General features: G+C 33.8%; 1 protein-coding gene and 1 pseudogene across 1 annotated transcript; one reads left to right on the forward strand and one right to left on the reverse strand.

Moving 5' to 3' along the window:
- Positions 1 to 280: 280 nt before the first annotated feature.
- Positions 281 to 3,182, forward strand: LOC134237385 (toll-like receptor 13; annotated as a pseudogene).
- Positions 3,183 to 9,298: 6,116 nt separating this feature from the next.
- On the reverse strand, positions 9,299 to 11,447 carry LOC134237389 (complement C1q tumor necrosis factor-related protein 3-like). The gene is made up of 3 exons (XM_062719495.1): positions 11,307 to 11,447; positions 10,237 to 10,421; positions 9,299 to 9,696 (listed from the first exon to the last, which is right to left on the reverse strand). The coding sequence occupies exons 1-3, from the start codon at positions 11,321 to 11,323 to the stop codon at positions 9,311 to 9,313; spliced, it is 588 nt and encodes a 195-aa protein (XP_062575479.1). The 5' UTR covers positions 11,324 to 11,447; the 3' UTR covers positions 9,299 to 9,310.
- Between the last annotated feature and the right edge of the window lie 10,521 nt (positions 11,448 to 21,968).

Below are 21,968 nucleotides of genomic sequence, written 5' to 3' on the forward strand. Positions count from 1 at the left end.
AATTTACAATCATGGTCATAAAACACTTCTCATTTACTAATTAATTTACAATGATGATCATAAAACACTTCTCATTTAATAATTAATTTAGAAAAATAAAATGAAATAAAGTTTTTCCTTGAAAACCTACATTTAATTTCAAGTGGAATATTAATTTTTTATTTATCTATTTTAAAATTACTTTTTTTTTGTTCAGTTTAATTTTTTCTTTCTCTCTGTTTTCTTAAATATAGAATTTTATAGCGGACTTGCTGAAAAATACTTTTGAGAACCTTATTTAAACATTTTCCCTCGTCAATGCTATCATTTTTGTTGTCAATGGCTTCTTTTTATTCGGAAGTTTGATCTTGTGAGTAACAAAACATAATAACTTCCTTTTTTAATACAACATATTTCCATATGTCTTATCAATGAACATATCATTAATATGCAATTATATTTATTTTTAGAGAAATCGGGAAGCAAAATGACCATAAAGGTATTTTTCATCTATGTTCCTGTATTTCTTCACCTACTGAAAACCATATCAGCGATTACTACCTCCTGTGGTCTTGGATTGTGTTTGTGTGATCATAAAGCTCATTCAGCTATATGCAGACCCGCAAAAAAGAAGCAACCATTACAGTTTCTTCCTAGACTTCCACGCAACACATCAGATGTAACAATTCGGTATTTCACTCGTCAAAATTTATCAGCATCAGATCTCATAAATATAACAAGTCTCCCATTAAAAACTTTAAGGCTTGAACACTTGAATTTGGAATACTTGGAGTCAGGACTTTTCCAATATTTTGAAAAACTCACTACATTAGAAAATATCTCACAATAAAAAACTTTCATCCCAGATTCTACGAGATTCTTTCCGAAATATCACGTCATCCCTACAGGTTCTTCTTTTGACTTCTAATAATTGGAAGAAACTCGTACCTGATACTTTTAGGTATGTTTCACATACGAGCCTGAGAACATTAGTTTTGGCGCGAAATCAGTTGTTGAACTTCACTACCGAAGTGCTTCGAGACCTCAATTTAACAGCTTTAGATTTATCATTTTCTTATTTTAAAGATTTAATTGTTTGCCAGGGTGACATAGGAGGGATTCCAAACTTGAAACGCCTACAGCTTCAATCAACAAAGCTGAGGAATATTCCAAATTGTACATTAGAATGTCTTCCAGACCTTCGAATACTCGAATCTACAAAACACTGAAACTTGGAAAATTTCCCAAGTTGTGTTTTGATATCAAAAGTCACCAACAGACTGGAGGAATTAAATCTTATAAACATTGGTATAATAGGAAATATACCAGAGGAACGTTTCCAATGCCTTAAGAGCCTTAAAAAAGTTAAACCTTAACAATAATAAAATTACTAGTATTCCGAGGTTTTGCAATCCAGAGGGAAAAAGCAACGTTCCAGGTCTAGAAGATTTTCGACTTCAGTATTCTCTTCTATCAAGACTAAGTAATAACTCGTTTAGTTGCCTTCCTGCTCTTCGCATATTAGATCTCAGGAATAATATTATGAAAGATATTCCAAATTTTTGTAGTGAAAAACACCAAAGTTTTACCCCAAATCTAACGACCCTTTATCTCTCAAATACAAGCATAATAACATTGAAAGGTTATCAATTTCAATGCCTCCACGACTAAGAAAATTAGACCTCCGTTTTAACTACTTTTCAGAAATGCCAGTGTTTTGTAATACATCAAGGCAAAGTTTACACCCAAATCTGAGAGAGTTGTATTTGTCAAATACAAAATTGAAATATTTATTTAAAAACTTTCTTTGTCTGCAGTCTCTTCAAACCCTGGATCTGAGCCATACCGAATTATATCAACTTTCCAATAACATATTTAGTCCTCTTAAATCTCTTAAGAAGTTAAAAATAGGGTATGTGAAAAGTCTTAAAATAATTTTTAAATATGCATTTAACATATCCAGCTTACTTACGATGAAGTTTATCTATAATGATTTTGACTTCGAGGGTAATAAAAAATATTACCCTGAACACATGTTTAAATGGTGCCCGAATGTGACGACGCTATACCTCAATGGAAATCATTTTCCAACAGGGTCGCTAGGAAACGTGCTACTAAAACCCTTACATAAATTAGCAGCTCTATTCCTGGAAGAGAATAGAATGGACACCATTCACGAAGACACTTTCAGATCGATGAAGTCTTTGAAAAGAATTTCTTTAAAGCAGAATAAACTTATCGGATGGAAAGACACTGTTTTTGAAAACCTCACAAAATTGATTCATTTGGATCTAGCATTAAATCGGATTGCAGTGTTTAACCAAACGTCAATTCCTCCGTATATCATTAATAATTTAGAGACGTTCAGTCTCGCATTCAATCCTTTTGACTGTGGATGCGACATGATTTGGTTTAGAAATTGGTTACAGAAAACAAATGTAACCCTTCTGAATTTCCCAGAGAAATACACATGTCAAACGCCCGGAAACATGCTTCGTAAATCGATATTATCACTTACCCTTACAGAAGAAGATTGCAAAGAGAAAAATCCTTGGCTACTTCCACTCATATCTATGTCAGTATCTGCTTTTGTGTTGGTGTCAAGTTCCATAATTATTGCTGTGCAGTTGCCAAGTATTAGAAACCTAGTTTATTATTATCGTTTAAAACGGATGGGATATGTTAAACTTCTGAATGAACAGGAATTCAAGTATGATGCTTATGTCGTATACTGTGATGCAGATGAGAGCTGGGTTTTCCAAAAACTGGTTCCAAAACTTGAATCTGAGGAACTTCGATTGTGTCTTCCTGATAGAGAATTCGAAGTTGGGGCTGATAAATGTGGCCAAATAGAGGAAGCATTTAAAAACAGTAAGAAAGTCCTGGTGGTTTTGTCAAATGAGTTTGCAAAAAGTGAATGGTGCCTTTGGCAGACTAATCTAGTTGAGGAAAGACTAAGACAAAAAGGCGAGACATCAGTCGTGTTTTTGCTTTATAAAAGCATCAATAGTAACAATATGATTTCTTCGCTTCACCGAACCTTTAAAAAGAGATCTGTTGTAACTTGGTACGAAGGTGGTACCCGTGAAGCAGTATTCTGGAAGGTTGTGGTGCTGGCGTTAGAGACACCACTAGGAGAACCACCGGTATCGGTTGTAAATGGTTAAAAAAAAAACAAAAAGTGCAGCTACTACTTCATATAATGTAAACTAGTGCTAATTGTAACGGGGACCGTTACAGATGTTCCCCAAACGCTCCCAACTCCCTTTTGGTGCCATATTCCCTGTAAGCTTCATTAAATAAGACAAACTCTATGCATCTGAGATTTTAACAACATTTACAAAGAAGTGTACAAAAATCATTTAAACTTTAGCATTGCACGCGTGCACATGTGAATGCATTTGCGTCATGACCATATCATCTTGTCTACACAATCTATATTTTTAATACACTGAATATTAAAGTATTTAATCCAAAATTATTTAAAAAATACGCTCATTCAAGTGTGTGTTTGATTTTACTCATTTCACGTGCACGCACGTGCATACATGAGCATGGTGACCATACATTCTTGTAGAAGTCCATTACATCTATCTATGTTCTAAATTCCACCCCGTTTGGGTGAAAACTTAGGGAGTTATAGCTGTTTAAAGTTTCAGCCAATCAGATTGCAGCACATGTACACGCACGTGTATGCATGTGCATGGTGACCATACCTACTTGTAGAAGTCCATTATATCTATCTATGTTCCAGATCCCATCCTGTTTGGTTGAAAACCAAGGGAGTTATACCTGTTTAAAGTTTCAGCCAATCAGATTGCAGCGCACTTGCATGCACGTGTTTCATGATAATTGCTTTATTTCTTGTTGTACGATATCCTAATGCATGACTATGTTCAAAATTTCAAAGGATTTCGTCAAAAAACAAGAAAGATATTGAGACTTTAGTTGCAGCCAATCAGAGCAAAGTGCACGTGCATGCGCGTGAGATCTTGCTATTTTCATCATGTCATCATGTCTATACTACTAATATATCCTCACATTATGAGTTTCAAAGCATTTCATCTAAAAATAGAACAGTTGTGGCTATATCTATTATATTGGTCATTTCACGTGTTGCACGTGCACGCTCTTGCAAGCACGTGCGCGCAAAATGACCTTGATTCCGCAAATCTACATAACATGTCTACTAACCCTAAAAAGGTTTTACCAACATCGGACGAACAGTTTACAAGATCATTCCCGGACAAAAAAGTTCCAGGAAGAAGAAGAAGAAAAATAATAATAACTAGTGCTAATTGTAACGGGGACCGTTACAGATGTTCCCCAAACGCTCCCCAAATCTCTTTTGGTGCCATATTCCCTGTACGCTTCATTAAATAGGACAAAATCTATGCATTTGAGACTTTAACAACGCCAAATTCATTCAGATTTTAGCATTGCACGCGTGCGCATGTGAATGCATGTGCGTAATGACCATATCATCTTGCCTTTAAAATCTATATATTTAAATATAGTAAATATTAAAGTATTTAATCCAAAAGTATTTAAAGAAAAACGCTCATTCAAGTGTATTTTTGATTTTACCCATTTCACGTGCACGCACGTGCATACATGAGCATGGTGACCATACCTTCTTGTAGAAGTCCATTACATCTATCTATGTTCTAAATCCCACCCTGTTTGGTTGAAAACCAAGAGAGTTATAGCTGTTTCAAGTTTCAGCCATTCAGATTGCAGCGCACGTACACGCACGTGTATACATGTGCATGGTGACCATACTTTCTTGTACAAGTCTATTATATATATCTATGTTACAAATCCCAAACTGTTTGGTTGAAAAGCAAGTGAGTTATAGCTGTTTAAAGTTTCAGACAATCAGATTATATGTGACCATACCTTCATGTTCCTAATATAATCCCATCCTGTTTGGTTGAAAACCAAGGGAGTTGTAGCTATTTAAAATTTCAGCCAATCAGATTGCAGCGTACGTGCATGCATGTGTTTTCATGAAAACTGCTATATACATGTTATAGGATATCCTACTGCATTGCTATGTTCAAAATTTCAAAGGATTTCGTCATAAAGCAAGAAAGATATTGAGACTTTAGTTTCAGCCAATCAGAGCGTAGCGCACGTGCATGCGCGTGAGTTCTTGCCATATTGACCACGTCATCTTGTTTATACTTCTAATATATCCTTACATTATGAGTTTCAAAACATTTCACCAAAAAATAGAAAAGTTACGGCAATATACATTATATTGGTCATTTCACGTGTTGCACGTGCGCGCTCTTGCAAGCACGTGCGCGCAAAATGACCTTCGTTCCGCACATCTACATAACATGCCTACTTACCCTAAAAAGGTTTCCCCTTAATCGGATGTGTACTTTACAAGATCATTCGCGGACAAAATTTTCCCGAGAAGAAAAATAATAATAACTAGTGCTAATTGTAACGGGGACCGTTACAGATGTTCCCCAAACGCTCCCCAACTCCCTTTTATAGTCATATTCCCTGTAAGCGTAATTAAATAAGACAAACTCTATGCATTTGAGACTTTAACAACGTTTACCCAAAAGTGTACTATGTTCATTCAAATTTTATCATTGCACACTTGGGCATGTGAATGCATGTGCGTAATGACCATGTCATATTGTCTACACAATCTATATATTTTAATATGCTAAATATTAAAGTATTTAATCCAAAAGTAAAAAAAAAAACGCTCATTCAAGTGTATTTTTAATTTTACCCATTTCACGTGCACGCAAGTGCATACATGAGCATGGTGACCATAACTTCTTGTATAAGTCCATTACATCTATCTATGTTCTAAATCTCACCCCGTTTGGTTCAAAACCAAGGGAGTTATAGCTGTTTAAAGTTTAAGCCAATCAGATTGCAGCACACGTACAAGTACATGCATGCATGCATGTGCATGGTGATCATGCCTTCTTGTAGAAGTCCATTATATATCTCTATGCTCAAAATCAAATCCTGTTTGGTTCAAAACCAAGGGAGTTATAGCTGTTTAAAGTTTCAACCAATCAGATTGCAGCACACGTACAAGCACGTGTATGCATGTGCATGGTGACCATACCTTCTTGTAGAAGTCCATTATATATATCTATGTTCCAAATCCCATCCTGTTTGGTTGAAAACCAAGGGAGTTATAGCTATTTAAAGGTTCAGCCAATCAGATTGCAGTGCACGTGCATACACGTGTTTTCATGATAATTGCTATATGTCATGTTGTAAGATATCGTAATACATGACTATGTTCAAAATTTCAAAGGATTTCGTCAAAAAACAAGAAAGATATTGAGACATTAGTTTCAGCCAATCAGAGCAAAGCGCACGTGCATGCGCGTGAGATCTTGCTATTTTGACCATGTCATCTTGTCTATGCTACTAATATATCATTACAATATGAGTTTCAACGCATTTCATCAAAAATTGAGAAAGTAAGTCTATATCAATTATATTGATCATTTCTCGTGTTGCACGTGCGCGCTCTTGCAAGCACGTGCGCGCAAAATGACCTTGACTAGGCAAATCTACATAACATGTCTACTAACCCTAAAAAGGTTTTACCTACATCGGATGAACAGTTTACAAGATCATTCCCGGACAAAAAAGTACCCAGGAAGAAGAAGAAAAATAATAATAATGGGGAACATAATAATAAGAAACAGAGTAAAAACAATATGTTCCCCAACTTTGTTTGGGGAACATAATAATAAGAAACAGAGTAAAAACAATATGTTCCCCAACTTCGTTTGGGGAACATAATAAGGAACATCAGACTATTTAGCCTGAATTATTTTTAATTGCCTGTGAAACATACGATACGTTAAGAAGGTGAATGTCACTTGCATTTAAAACAAAAGGTTAGGATTATTAGTGCATGCTTAATAATCAAAGCATGAGATAATTAAAAAGTTGAGATTTTTGTGTATTATAAATAGAGTGTTTTTTGTTATGATTGTGATATAATTTTTTAACAAATTAATAATGTCCTTTTTAATGTTACATTGTATATTAGATTGTATATAATAATTGTTATATATAAAGTATAATGTTGATTACTAATATTTTCATGTTAAATGGATATTGACAGGGTTCCTCTTCGTGAATTTTTATGGATGACGTCGAATACATATGATTAGACTGTAAATTTGAGGATGATAGAGCTTCAAACATTGTTCATATATAATTTTTTTTTAAATCAGATACCTTAGCCTTTGTATTTTAATACCATTCATTAATCTTAATCATTGTTGTTTTGTTGTTGGTGTTGTTATTGTTGTTTTATGGCGTAAAAATGGTACATGTATTTCTTTATGTACACTAATCATTTGTTAACTGAATTAATATATATTACAGATGGTGCAGCGAGAACGGAGAAAATCAAGCGTAAATCTTAATATTTCTCTTTTTTCTTTTTTTTCTTTTTTTCTTTTTTTTTTTTTTTTTCTTTTTTTTTTTTTTTTTGCTACAAACATTCCAGTTCGATAATTTAGAATAAAAAATCCATTACTTTTTGTGAACATTTCTTTCTTGCAGTGATTTTGATTTTTTTAAATCCTCTACATACTCTGCAATATATTTTAATAAAAGTACACTTAATCATGCTCATTCTGGGAAAGGAAATCCTTATCCACGATTACAGTTCCAGAGGTTTTGCCATTTCTGACAAATGGTGTTTTTTTTTAGAAAAAAAATTCCATGGTAAGAAAAGAGATGGTAAAATGCTTTAAGCTTTTGTGTCAAAACGCTAGGAAGAATACCACGTGACCGCCTGCGTCACGTGATTCATGCATTGGCAAACAGTTGCTAATACATAATGATGAACACTGAAACCTTATATTTTTTCATTTATAGAAATAATTCAATTTGTTCTCGAACTCTTTGATCACCCCTCGTACTATAAAAATTGGCCATAGTATTGTAATAAAAGCAAATTTTAGCTCATTAACTTATTGTTTTTGCAAGAACATCATCAAACATCCATCTTACAGAAAATAAGACGCCGTGTGACGTCACATTCTAGACTTAGTTTCTTGCTTTATGTCAGACGCAGATCAAAGTTAAAAGTTAAGCCATCGGTTTTGAGGTTATCATGAAATACACTTCTGCACAAACGGTCGCACCGTAAAACATAATATTGTGTAGGTCCGTATTTGCTCTGCACCTATTTTGTATTGTTTTATGGCCTTTGATTTTGGATACTGTTCGTTATCTCCATAACTGTCATTCATATGGTGTTGAAAACAAAAACATTAAGAATTTTCTTCAGTGTTTTCATTCGATACGCAAGAGCATGCTCTACGTATGAAAAAAAATCTAACACGAGGTAAATTATTGACAAGCATGTTGTTGAAACAAGAATATCAGCAGTCTCGTTTAAAGTCATCATTTCGTAAGTTCTATGGTCCGCAAATACAATTTATCATTTAGTCAAATGCTGACTGATGTTTTTCATACTAATTGTTAGTCCATTTTTTCAACATTGAATTGACGACGGATTTTTTTCGTCATTTCCCGATCATTATAAGGAGCACACGGCAGGTGCGACCGGTCATCAGGGGGTGCTCACTCCTCCATAGCACATGATCCCACCTCTGAGGTTTCGGAGCTCCATATTTGCTCTGCTCCTATTCTGTTTTGTTTTTAGACTTTGATATTGAATACTGTTCGTTATCTCCATATCTTCCTTCTCGAATATCTTTGCTTTGATAAAAAAAAAATTATTATAATATTGTTATCTTTTAAACAGTTAGAGAGTAAAAAGTTGTTTTTTTTCAATTTGCATTTTACTATAAAGGTTTTTCAAAGTTTTTTAATAAATACTCTTCTGCGATAAGTGCGAAACTTCGTTTATACAATCCGCCTTCATGTCTCGGGGAATATTCGAACTCACGGGTCTATCGCAGACGTTCTAACCACTGCCAGACTTGGTCAACAAAGGAACATGTTCATATGGTGACTTTTTTCTATTGTAGAAACAAATTAATTTAAAATGATATGAGAATACCATTTATATATGATACTGCCACATCTAAGGGAAAAGTCATGTAAAAAAGATTATAATAACTTAAACATGAAAGTATCTTTTTATTAAGCCAATAGAGATCTATGAATTTTGAGAGCGATCACCTTAACTTTAACTTAAACTATGATCTATATTATACATGTCACATATTAGATCTTGTTATTTAAAAAAGTAATAAGTTGATAGCTACATTACTCCCAAAAATTGATGATTTCAATTTTGATTTTCCTTTGACGATTCAATGAAAACAAAAGCAGATCAGTTTGAAATATTTTAAAGTCTAAATCCGGCAAAAGATGAACTTTTATAATCATCAATAGATGAGTTGTCCTTGACACATTCGATCCAGACCTTATCACCGACCGCCAGTGTTACGACAGTCGTACGTGTACACGAATCATTTTTTGCTTTCGTGGAATTACACTCATGAACAGCCCTCTGCTTTCCATTGACAATTAAAGCCGTGGTGGAAAAGCGGTACTCTGTCGACACTACACTCCAAACGAAAACATAAACGCCACTTCCGGGAACAGTGAATATACCAGAGCTTGCGTCATATCCGTTACCATTGTTTTCATCCAAAGTGGAGAAAATTACTCTTTCACCGCTCTTTATACTGCTCAAGGAAGAATTAAGGCTCGCTTCGAATGCGATTGTTTCTAGAAAAGAAAACCAAGTAAGTAATTTGCCTATCACTTTTATCTTTTAAACAGGATTAAATTAACTTTCCATTTTCAGTGGATCGAATCAAAAGTAGATACATTTGCTATTTATTATTTAAGTGAATCGAATTTATTAATTTTGTACTATTGTAGATATTGACCATTTGTTAATCTACACTTAACGCAAAATAGTATGATTTACTCACAAATAGCAATCTCAAATCAAAAAGAAACATTATATTTATTTGTCAAATACAAAATTAAGGTACTATTTCGTTATTTTAGCCTATTTGCCACGCAATAAAGTTTCTGTATGGCTTTCTCCGTAACACACTGTCTATATCTTATGGAATTTGGCATGATTGACACAATATCTCAGCCAAACATACAATTTTTTGTTTTGTTTTTTAATCTATACGAAGAAATTAATCAACTTGTACATTGTTTTCCTAAAATATCTTTTCGATACAAATCAATTACCAATTTAATTTGATGTACTTTAAGTTGCAAAAACAACGCACACCCTTTTATTTTTACCTTTTTCTGTGAGGGTATTGCCCCTCTGCTCTTTGACAAATCCTAGCGTGAAACAAGTTTGAATGGCTGACAGGTAATCATCTCGGAAAGTGTTCCACTTACTGGTTCTTTCTGTCACACAGTTCCCGGCAGTTTCCGGTGTGTTCGGCAATAATAGTAATAAAGCAATTGCAAATTTATGCATCCTACAGAAAACAAATTGACCATTGGTCAGTTTTTATCCATAAATTGATTTATACTAAGGATTTATTTTCTCCAAACGGTAATCTTAGAGGTGGATAGACACAGATTTGAAGTTAATATTTCCTCAGTTTTTATTGTATATTATCACGCCTTATATATTGCACTCTTATTTCACATGAAAATATATTAAAAATCTTATTTCATCTAAAAGTTATCGAAACTTCATATTTTTGGACGGATTTGGTTGAAACCTCATTGCACTTTCACAAATTTTGATTTTATTCTTCATACTTAAGAAAAGTGGAAATCTTGTTGTGTATAAATGAAATATATTAAAGCTATAATCCAGAAAATATTCAGAGTAGAAATGTTCGAAAGCAAAACATACACACAATATATTGTCCGTCTGTGCAGTTTGGGTGAGCATACTTGAACAATTGAACACGCCGTATGCCTGTTCAACAGAGCGATTGTTCGCGAGCGCTTGCAAAAATTCCTTATACCTCCAAAAGGAATGTTTGGGAGAGCGCTCTCTCTCTTGAAAAGACCTCCGGTGAATCGTAAACCTTAACAATAACAGAGCTCGTGCCCTGTTTACAAAAACTGTGTTCACGGATATGTTCAACTTGCTACACTCTGTATACAACACTAAGTGCGATACTTATGAAGGGATTTTGCTTTCGAACATTTCTACTCTTAATAGAATTATGATTTTAGTGTAAACGTTTTAATTAATACACAACAAGATTGCCACTATAGTGCTCTGCAGTATAAAATAAAAGCGACAAATATCAGTGTGTGTTTTGAAAAATTAAATAATCATTCTTTTCCAATGCATGATTAGCTCTGAATGAACCATTTTGATATTTTAAGAAGGATTAACTTACTTGATTCTTTTGCACATTAAAAGACTCAACGCGTGTTATAATTTTTATATCACCTATTCGTCAGATTCTCTAAAATGGGGGTTTCACGTTTATTACTAGTATAAATTTACAACTGTACCCGCCAATCGTTTACAGCTGTTGTGTTTTAATTACTGTATCGCGTGATTTTATCATGTTAATACTTAAAATCAACTGACACTGGTTTGAACATATCACATTTTCAAGATACTAAGTATATTCCCTTAATGACACAAAATAATTGTTAAACGTATACGAAAATTGAACCGAAGGTCAAAAAGGTTATATGCCTACTTAAGGGTACTTACCACAAACAAAAAATGGATGCGCGGAATGATATATATATTTTGACTGATTTTGATTTGTAATGACATAAATAATAAATCCCTGAAATATAAAGAAGTCGTAGGTTTTCCTTGGTGCTTAGATTTGAGATTTAATTTTGCCTTCTATATAATTCCATACAAAATTTTGCACAATTTTTTAACTTTATGACAAAATCTTTTAAAATTCTCCCACTCTACTTGGCAAACATTATTCAGATTGTCAATTTAAATTTAAATCTATAAGAAATAATGCTGATTTCTGAAAAAAGTTTGTTTGTGTTATTTATCCTAAAAGCATTTGTATTTATATATACATATAATTAATTAAGATTACATGCATATTTAAATCACCATATGGAGAGAGATGGCAGAAAATTTATTGCAAAAGCTAAAAAAAATATAGATGTATTACTACCTAAATATAGCAAAATAAAACTTAAAGAGATCAATTGTATAATATCTATAAATAAAAGAAAGCATAATGATAAGGGTACGTTTTTACCACACACAAGAAAATTAACGGCATGTTTCTGCGTACTACGTCATCAGTTTCAGAGAGTGGTGATATGGATTGAGAAAACCACAGTATGGTGATGTGGAAAGTCGGATCACGACGTCACGTGATTGCATTAAATCAATATTAAAATTGAGAGATACATGTTAGGTACATAAAATAAAGTAGCCTACCGCGACGGCAGTACCTGAGCGAATTATGTTTAGTGATTCGCAATGAATCTGGAAAGAGAAACTGTCCTTAATACAGACGTAAGAATATCCATGTTAGTGAATATTTACAAAATACATTATTAAGGACCAGCGAAGGATGAGAAGAGCAATTCCATCAAGATTTACTTCTTAAATTAAACATTGCCAATTAAATGAAAGAAAAAGAAAATGAAACAAGTAAAAATACTATTACCGTGCATCAGTTTTTAGTATAATGCTTGTTTGTTTCCTATTTTTAAAAAATTGCTTTATGCACTCCATTTATCTTATGCTAGACAAATGCCTGTATTGTAAAGAATGTGTGAAAACCAGTTCCCTTTGTTAACTTTTAGCTTTGTTAATTTTTACCTCCTTAAAACACTACAAGACATACTTTGATGAATATTGTCATTTATTTTAAAAGGACTGATGATACAAACAACCTTTTGTCAGAAAAATTAAAAATAACAAGTTAAGTCATGTTTTTATGAGTAAAATGAATGTTTAACCATGTAGTTTTAACATTTCTTCTCAAATTCTCACAAAAATGGGATTTGAGGTGAAAAATATTTGTATGGATTAATAAGGATGGTTTCACAGAGGTAGAATTTTGAACATCATAGAATGTTTACAATTTCTTCATTATTCTAGAAATTTATATTTTACATCATTTTCAATGAAATAAGACCAAGAAATATATATATATATCAATCCAGGCATCCATTATTTGTTTGTATCATCTGTCCTTCATGACGAAGATAACAACTAATTACAAATATATACATTTGTGGTATCTTTCCATTATATAAACATACAGAGAGAAAATATCTTCAATTTTGTATGAAGTTTGTCAGAGGTCAGAGGTCAATACATGACCTAATCACACGGCGCAATAATATCTACCGGTACATAAATTATAAAATGACCTGCTCTGCTTCCTTTTCATGTAAAAAAATGAATAAAATAAGCAAGTAAAATGATAATATTATTTTATTTTAAATGTAAACAAGTATTTCATACAGTTTTTGGGCTATCGATTCAACCTGTGTACATAGAGAAAACTAGGAGCCAAGCGTTTGTTTACATTTTTCTTCACTTTTGTCAGTTGCACAGTCTCTAACGTTCATCCTTATTTTTTGGATAGACCTTTGGTTAAATTTTCATGATAAACTTTTATTTTATCTTTAAATTTTACTCACGATAAATGTGTAAATCTGTTGGAAAATATCTTTGCAATCATGCCATGAACAGCTGCCAAACACCTCGGCGTTTTCGTAGTTCAATGTAAAGCTGTCGCCAGTGTCTCCGTGTTTATCAGTGTTTTACGATAAGTATGCCTTTAGTTGCTGAAACCGTGGAATGTTTTTGATCAAATTGCAAATTAACTGGCTCGAACAAGTGTCTCAGTCCATGATCCATCCATCCCTTTCCAGCGACCGAAATTCCTCCAACTTTTTATCATCAAACTTCGGACGTGTTTCTTGTGTCTTTTCAGCATCGATTATCATTTTTCACGAATAAAATATTCCCAGACAACAATCTGTTCACTATTACTGATCACAAGCAGCCTTTCACAAAATATTCCCTTCGAAATAGATTCCTTAGCCTAATGAATTCGAAGCCTAACCGCCATGCAAGCCGATTTACACCTTGCGTCATTTTTCAAAATCTACGACGGACGGTTAGTGCAATAATTTAAATTCAATAATATTCAATTGTCTGTCTCAAATGTATATATAAGTAATAAATAACAAGTTTATAAACTTCAATGGGAATTGAAGTGGGTCGGTACGTGATCAAATCTTCTGAGAAGGCCTTCGGCCTTCACAGGATTTGATCACGTGACCGACCCACTTCAATTCCCATTGAAGTTTATAAACTTGTTATTTATTTCTTAAATAAACTAACTTTACTACTAGGGAGATCCCAGACAAATGCACAGAGACTTATTGAGCACCTAATATCACAATGGCAGTAGGATCTCCCCAAAGTCTAAGCAAGATATGATTATCATTGATAAATGTACATTTAGAAGATGGGAAATCACCAGGTTACATATATACAACAATGGTAGGGGGATCTCCCTGTTTACTTGAGCTAAAACTACAGACATTTGAATCACACCTAAATCACCTAAAACCTGAACAGTTTGAATTTGCACAAAAAGTCATGTTATATTTATTTTTGACAAAACCTAATCTGAAATCAGATTTAGAAATTTCCTATGAGTAACTTTTTAATTGAAAAAGAAAGAAGTACAATCTTGAACATATTGATGAAGTGAATTTCAATCAAAACTCTATAATGTTTGAAATAAGATTTTCTTTACATACAATTTTTGATTTATTCTAAGCGTGATATCTTTAAGTTGTACTGCACTTTTACAGTTCTAGAGTTGAAATATCGTATATAGTAAAGATCACTTAGTTTTCGCTACACCTCATGTTCGCAAGGAAGACATTAACCCTTTGTTAGCGAGATGAAATTTTCACGAATTGCAACTACAGCTATATATAAACTTTAAGAATACAAATATATGCGAAAACTAGAAACGATCTCGTTGCGAGCAACGAGAGGTCTTCCGTCCGCTTTAGGAAAAGAAACCCAGGAAAAATCGAGCTGAAAAGAGATTCAAAATTTGGTCACAAGGAGGATTAAACCCATGTCGCCAAAGTGAATGCGCTTTTTAAAAAAATACTTTTTTTATCCCCAACGCGCTTACCATTAAGCTATTGGGAGTACTGCTCTAAATATACTTTGTGTATACTTTTGCAACAGATCACCTGTCTAAGAATTATAAAAAAGCATTCATAATTTCGTGCCAAACGCCACGAGTAAATATTCGCGCCTTTTCTTTGGACTGATCTATTAAATAGGTATGATAGCTTCAATTAAATTTCAAAAATAAAACATTCTTAGCGCCTTTATTTTATTTCGACGTTAAGAAAGTATATGTAACACATTATACACATTACATATCATATCTAGCCCAGTTACACTAAAGCAGTGAAACGGAAATTAAGTTTTAAGATTGACACTCAATTGCAACGTTCTACTATAACGTGTCGGACCTGAGCGTTCAGTAGGTCCGTGCTCGGATTACCGAGTTTTACTGGGGATACGATTGAATGCAAAATATGACACCTGCCTGGTGTCTTTAAATCAAATGACCTAAGTGCTTTGTACAATTATATATCTTCAGTTAATACCGGCATCTGCCTGGTGCCATATGACAATTGCCTCACTATACAACTGACTATATGAGTCTGGTGCCTCTTGATTTAGCCTTTAACACCTGCCTGGTGTCTTACTGCTTACCAAGTTGCCATTTTAACTCTAGCCAAGTAGCTACAATATACTTACACAGTATGATTTAACTTTGTAAGAGCTTCTCTGTCCTAATGACAAACCTATAGCTAACGTCACACAACAATATTTTAACAAGTACAAACTGATGCTGTCATGAGACAGTAATCCCGCACTATGGTGTTTCCCTTTTAAATATACACTCATTATTGGATTTTCCAAGGAAGAAGTCAAAATATTTTTATAATTATCACCGTACATGTATTCGTCAAATTGAACTTAAAATTTTAGATACCAATCAACTCTGAGCCTCACATATGTTTTTTAAAATACTTAATTCATAACCAGTCTGAAATAACAGAATTTAATTAATGATTGAAGTAAATTTTTTAATTAATTCAAATAAAAAATTTTTCCCCATAATTTGGAACTTTTTAAATTTATTTCTCAACGACATAAAATATTATTTTGTACAAAGCTTTTTTGATGAATTTATCAAAATGTAAACTTTTTTTAGTATTTTGGGAAAAAAAACCCCATTGAAAATACAACCCGATTAATTTGTAAATGCCTATCCCCCCCCCCCCCCCACACACACACACACACTCTCTCTCTCTCACCCTCACATTTTTTAAAAAAACATAGTTTAGTTTATTATGATAGTTTGAAATTTGTTTTGTACTAAACAGTTTTATTTTCTACATTCACATTGGGTTTGCGTCACCCATTATCATATTTATGATATCACCTCTCGGCACACCTGGCCAATTATACTGGCAACGGAATCAGCAAAGGTTTGTCAATAAGATATTTAGCACATGTATGCTGATGATGCAGTGTGGTCAGTTAAAATCATTTGTGTTTTAATTGGATTATATGGATTATATTTCATAAGTTTCAGACCTATGACATTGGTAAGTACAAGATTTAGTATAGATTGCATAAAAATAAATAAATGCAAATGGTTGGTTGAAGTTAAAAAGGGGTAACATGAAAGATCATCCATCCACAGTCGACAAATTTCACATTGTAAGTTTTCCCCCTTTGCGGACATTAGATTAACAACCAGTCCAAATTTTTTTTTTCAGAAAGGGGGGGGGGGTGTCAACCTCAGTAAAAAAAATACCCAAGATTTCCTGAGAGGGAAAATAAAAAATAATAAAAAAAACAATGATGGTGGAGTCCCTGTTTTTAAGGGGGGGGATTCCAAAGTCTTTTTTTTCTCTAATACATATATAGTCTTATTTAAATAACTGCTAATTCCGGGGGGGGGGGGGATCTGATTCCATAGCCACTGACTCCCCTGTACCTGAAATGACAATTGATCTTATGACTATAATAGTAGAAAATTTTTTCATTTGATTTTTATACATATTTTGTTTCCTATGTTTATGTTTTTTTTCTGTCCACGGAAACTTTAACCTTGCCCATTTTTTTTAAGTGGATTGGGCTATCCCCATGGCTTCAATTTTTCATAGGTAAATTTCTTTTGGCAAAACCTTTTAATGGGTACCACCAATTTTGACCTCTTGATCTCTTGACCTTGGAGTTTGACCCAATTTTCAAGAAAAATACCTTAATTGGGGTAAGTTTTGAACAGGTGGTGCTGGACTTCTGTTTACATGTGTAATCATTGTGAACTTTCAACAGGTGTAATTTTTTTTGACCTAACCTTAAGTTGAATCCAATTTAACTTTAACCTTGGCAATAACTTTTGAACAGGTGAGGAATTTTGGGTTTCCCCCCTTTTTTCACATGTGTATTCCTTGTGACAAGATTTTCCCCTTTGATACCAACAATTTAGATCCTTTGCCCTTGCCCTTTGGAGTTTATTTACATTTGAGAAATTTCAACCTTTGCCAAAAGCTGTCATAACAGTTGCTGTCACAACAAACAAACAAATTCTAAAAAAAACAGAGAATACATGTACATATTTTATATTCAACAGATAAAATCTGGTATATTTATTTCTCCCTTGAATGAGACATGGTGATATAAATTTTAAAAAATAATTATTAGAGTTGAAAAGGTTGTCTATTAAAATTCTAAGCTTTGGATAATTAGATATACCAGTTTAGCTTTATTTTTACCCAAAGCACCTTGATTAACTATTTAAAAGCATACTGTTTTCTGAAATTACTGATTTCTGTTGTCCATCTGTTTATCTGCAAACTTTTCACATTAACTTCTTAAGAACCACTGGGGTAATTTCAACCAATTTACATTTAAATATGCAGGGTACTTTTTTAAACGCCCGATGGGTGATCCGGGGGGTTATTGTTTTTTTCCTGTCTGTTTGTCTGTTTGTCTGTTTATCTGTTTGTCTGTTTGTCAACAACCTTGGCCATAACTTTTGAACAATAAGGGATAGAGAATATTTGGTAAGCTACTCCACTAATAAAGTCCTTTCAAATGACTTCAAGGTCAATGACCTTGTGACCTTGACTAAGCTTATATGCTAAAAATAGCTTTTTCCACTGTTTGTCATAACTTTTAACCATAGGAGATAGGGACTTCATATTTGGTATGCATCTCCCCTAATAAGTTTTCAAATGACATCAAGGTCAATGATCTTGTGACCTTGACTGTGACCTATATGCTAAAAATAGCTTTTTACACTTTTTGCCATAACTTTTGAACCATCAGAGATAAAGGGCTTCATATTTGGTATCATACTCCACCAATTAAGTTCTTTCAAATGACACCATGGTCAATGACTTTGTGACCTTGACTGTGACCTATATTCTAAAAATAGCTTTTTACACTTTTTGCCATAACTTTTGAACCATAGAGATAAGGACTTCATATTTGGTATGCATACTCCACCGATTAAGTTCTTTCAAATGACACCATGGTCAATGACTTTTGTTTACTGTGACCTATATTCTAAAAATACTTTTTTTACTGTTTGTCATAACTTTAACCCAAAAGGGGATAGGGACTTTTATTTGGTATGCATACTCCACCGATAAAGTCCTTTAAATGACGGCAAGGTCAATGATCTTGTGACCTTGACTGTGACGGATATGCTAAAAATAGCTCTTTACACTTTTTGCCACAACTTTTGAACCATAGGAGATGGGACTTATTTGGGACGCATACTCCACTGATTAAGTTCTTTCAATGACACCATGGTCAATGACCTTGTGACCTTGACTGTGATCAATATGCTAAAAAAAGATTTTTTTAACTTTGTTGCCACCGGGCCGTGTGTTTCACAAACACATCTTGTTCCCAAAATAAATTTTTTCTCAAAAACAGCAAAACATTTTTCCCCCTTTTTGCTAAAGGTAGGGTACATTAAAAACCCTTTGTTTGTCAATCTGCCCATCTGTCACAATAAATTTAACCTTGGTCATCATGGTCGTATATTTTGAATGAGAAGAGATAGGACTTTTATATTAAACATGTGTATTAGTATTAAATGGGACAATACCATTTCTTTCACTATGATTTTCATTACCCATGATCTTGAAGTTTGACCTAATTTCCTTAAAAAAATTAATTGCTTTGAATTGATCATTTTGAAAGATAAATGAAAGGGCATTCATATTACCTGTGATAAGACCTTCCAAAATGTATCATGACTTTTTACTTGTGACCTTGACCTTGAAGTTTAACTTAGTTTTTATTAAAGTTGTATTTCCTTTTCATTGAGAAGAGATTTGACTTTCACATTTCAAGTGAACATTACCCATAACAAGAGGCTCCCAACATGCTATGATTTTTTACCCCTTATCTTGATGTTTTAACAAAATTTCAAAAATAACCCCCCCAAAAGATGATAAGACCACTGTTTAAAACAAAAAAAGGAGTGCTGAATAAAATGTAAGAGGAGTTCAGGGAAGGTGGGCTTTTTCCATAAAAAAACATCATTTTTCGACCCTTTTTTACCCCCCCGGGGAAAATAAAACTAAACCTAACTGCACATCTGCAGGACCCCACCAACCATCTCCCAAAAGCTGGTTAGGCTCTGAGTAAAATTAAAAGGGGTTAGGGAAGACGGGGGTTTTTGGACAAAAAACGTAATTTTGACCCCCATTTGACCCCCCTGGGCAAAATCGAAATTCCAAAACCTTCTGCACATCTACATGACCCCCCAACTATCTCCCAAAAGCTGGTTAGGCTACTGAGTAAAAGTAAGAGGAGTTAGGGAAGACGGAGCTTTTTTCTTAAAAAACGTATTTTTCGACCCCCCTTTTACCCCCTGGGGGAAAAATAAAATTTCCCAAAGCTTACTGCACATCTACATGACCCCACCAACCATCTCCCAAAAGCTGGTTAGGGTCTGAGTAAAATGTAGAAAGAGTTTAGGGAAGACGGGGCTTTTTGGACAAAAAACGTCATTTTTCGACCCCCATTTGACCCCCCGGGGCAAAATCAAAATTCCGAAAGCTTATGCACATCTACATGACCCCACCAACCATCTGCCAAAAGCTGGTTAGGCTACTGAGTAAAATGTAAGAGGAGTTCAGGGAAGACGGAGCTTTTTGCTTAAAAAACGTCATTTTTCGACCCCCATTTGACCCCCTGGGGCAAAATCAAAATTCCGAAAGCTTACTGCACATCTACATGACCCCACCAACCATCTCCCAAAAGCTGGTTAGGCTACTGAGTAAAATATAGAAGGAGTTAGCGACACAAGCCAGTTGCCTGTACTGCCCCCTTGTACCTCAACTTAGTCAATGATCATAAGTTATCAGATATCATATTGATAAAATACAACAGACTTCCTTTCTTTGGCAATACTTTTATTTTTTTCTAACGGAACATCATTTATCAATAATACTTGTTTAATTCTTTTGTCAATTGACCAATTAATTACAATATTTAAATTGATTATCTATTATAATATAAACAAGTAACGGGAGGTAACTCCTCCAACCATTTCACTACTACGTGAGAGTCGAAGTAGTTTTTTACATTTCATGTATCCTTATGTCAGGAAGTACCGACGAAGAACAAAGAGTCGCGTCCTGGATGGTATATATCACGATCTATAATCCCTGAAAGTTTCATGTTGATACCTTTTACCGTTTTTGAGTTTAATCGCGGACAAAATGTCATTTTAATTTCAGGAAATTGTCCGTAACTTGGCATCGGAAGTGAGTTTCCAAATTTTCTCTCGGATATATAAAATTCATGTTACGACACATCTTTTCTGAAGAATACACGTCTTTCCATCCAGTAGTCTTCGAGAAATCGCGTGCACAAAATTAGAAAGTCAAAAAAATAATAAAAAGAATAATAATAATAATAACTAGATACGTTCTCGTTGCTAGCAATGAGAGGTCTTCCGTCCGATTCAGGAAAAAAAAACTCGAAAAATCAAGCTGAAAAGTGATTCAGAATTTTGGTCACAAGGAGGATAGAACCCAGGTCGCCAACGTGAATGCGCTTTTTTTCTCTTTTATACCCAGCGGGCAAAGCATTAAGCTATTGGGAGCACTGCTATAAATATACTTGTGTATACTTTTGCAACAGGACACCTGTCTAAGAATTATAAAAGGCGGGCCATTATTCATAATCTCGCGCCAAACGCCACAAGTAAATATCCGTGCCTTTTCTTTGGACTGATCTATCAAATAGGTGTGATAGCTTCAACGAAATTAAATAAATAAAACAACTTCTTATCGCCTTTATTTTATTTCGACGTTAAGAAGGTATATTTAACACATTGTACACATTACATATCGTATCTAGCCCAGTTAAACTAAAGCAGTGAAACGGAAATTAAGTTTTAAGATTGACACGTAATTACAACGTACTACTACGTGAAAGTCCAAGTAGTTTTTATACATTTCATGTATCCTTATGTCAGAATGGTTTAATCAAACGCTCAGCTGCCTCCATGAACCCCTACTCGCGAAATGGCGGAGTTGACAGAGGCAGACGCCATCTTGGACCCGCTTCAGATTTTCAAATATTAATATCTAGAGTTCAGATTAACCAATATTCAAACAACTTATATAGTAAGCATCAATAGAAGGGTCTCAATTAATATTCCAAAAATAAATAAAAAAATATTGAAAAACAAAAAAGTTAGAAAATACGATTTTTTCAATTCACTTCTCGTAACGACAGGAAGTATCGACGACTAACAAAAAGTCACGTCCTGGATAGTATATATCATGATCTATAATCCTTGAAAGTTTCATGTTGATATCTTTTACCGTTTTTGAGTTTAATCGTGGACAAAATGTCATTTTAATTTCAGGAAATTGTCCTTAACTTGGCACCGGAAGTGAGTTTCCAAATTTTCTCTCAGATATACTAAATTCATGTTACAACACATCTGTCCTGAAAA

The sequence above is a fragment of the Saccostrea cucullata genome, unplaced genomic scaffold (assembly GCF_032062105.1).
Source record: "Saccostrea cucullata isolate Sc308-1 unplaced genomic scaffold, CSIRO_AGI_Scuc_v1 ctg3806, whole genome shotgun sequence".
In the NCBI taxonomy this organism is placed as follows: Eukaryota; Metazoa; Mollusca; class Bivalvia; order Ostreida; family Ostreidae; genus Saccostrea; species Saccostrea cuccullata.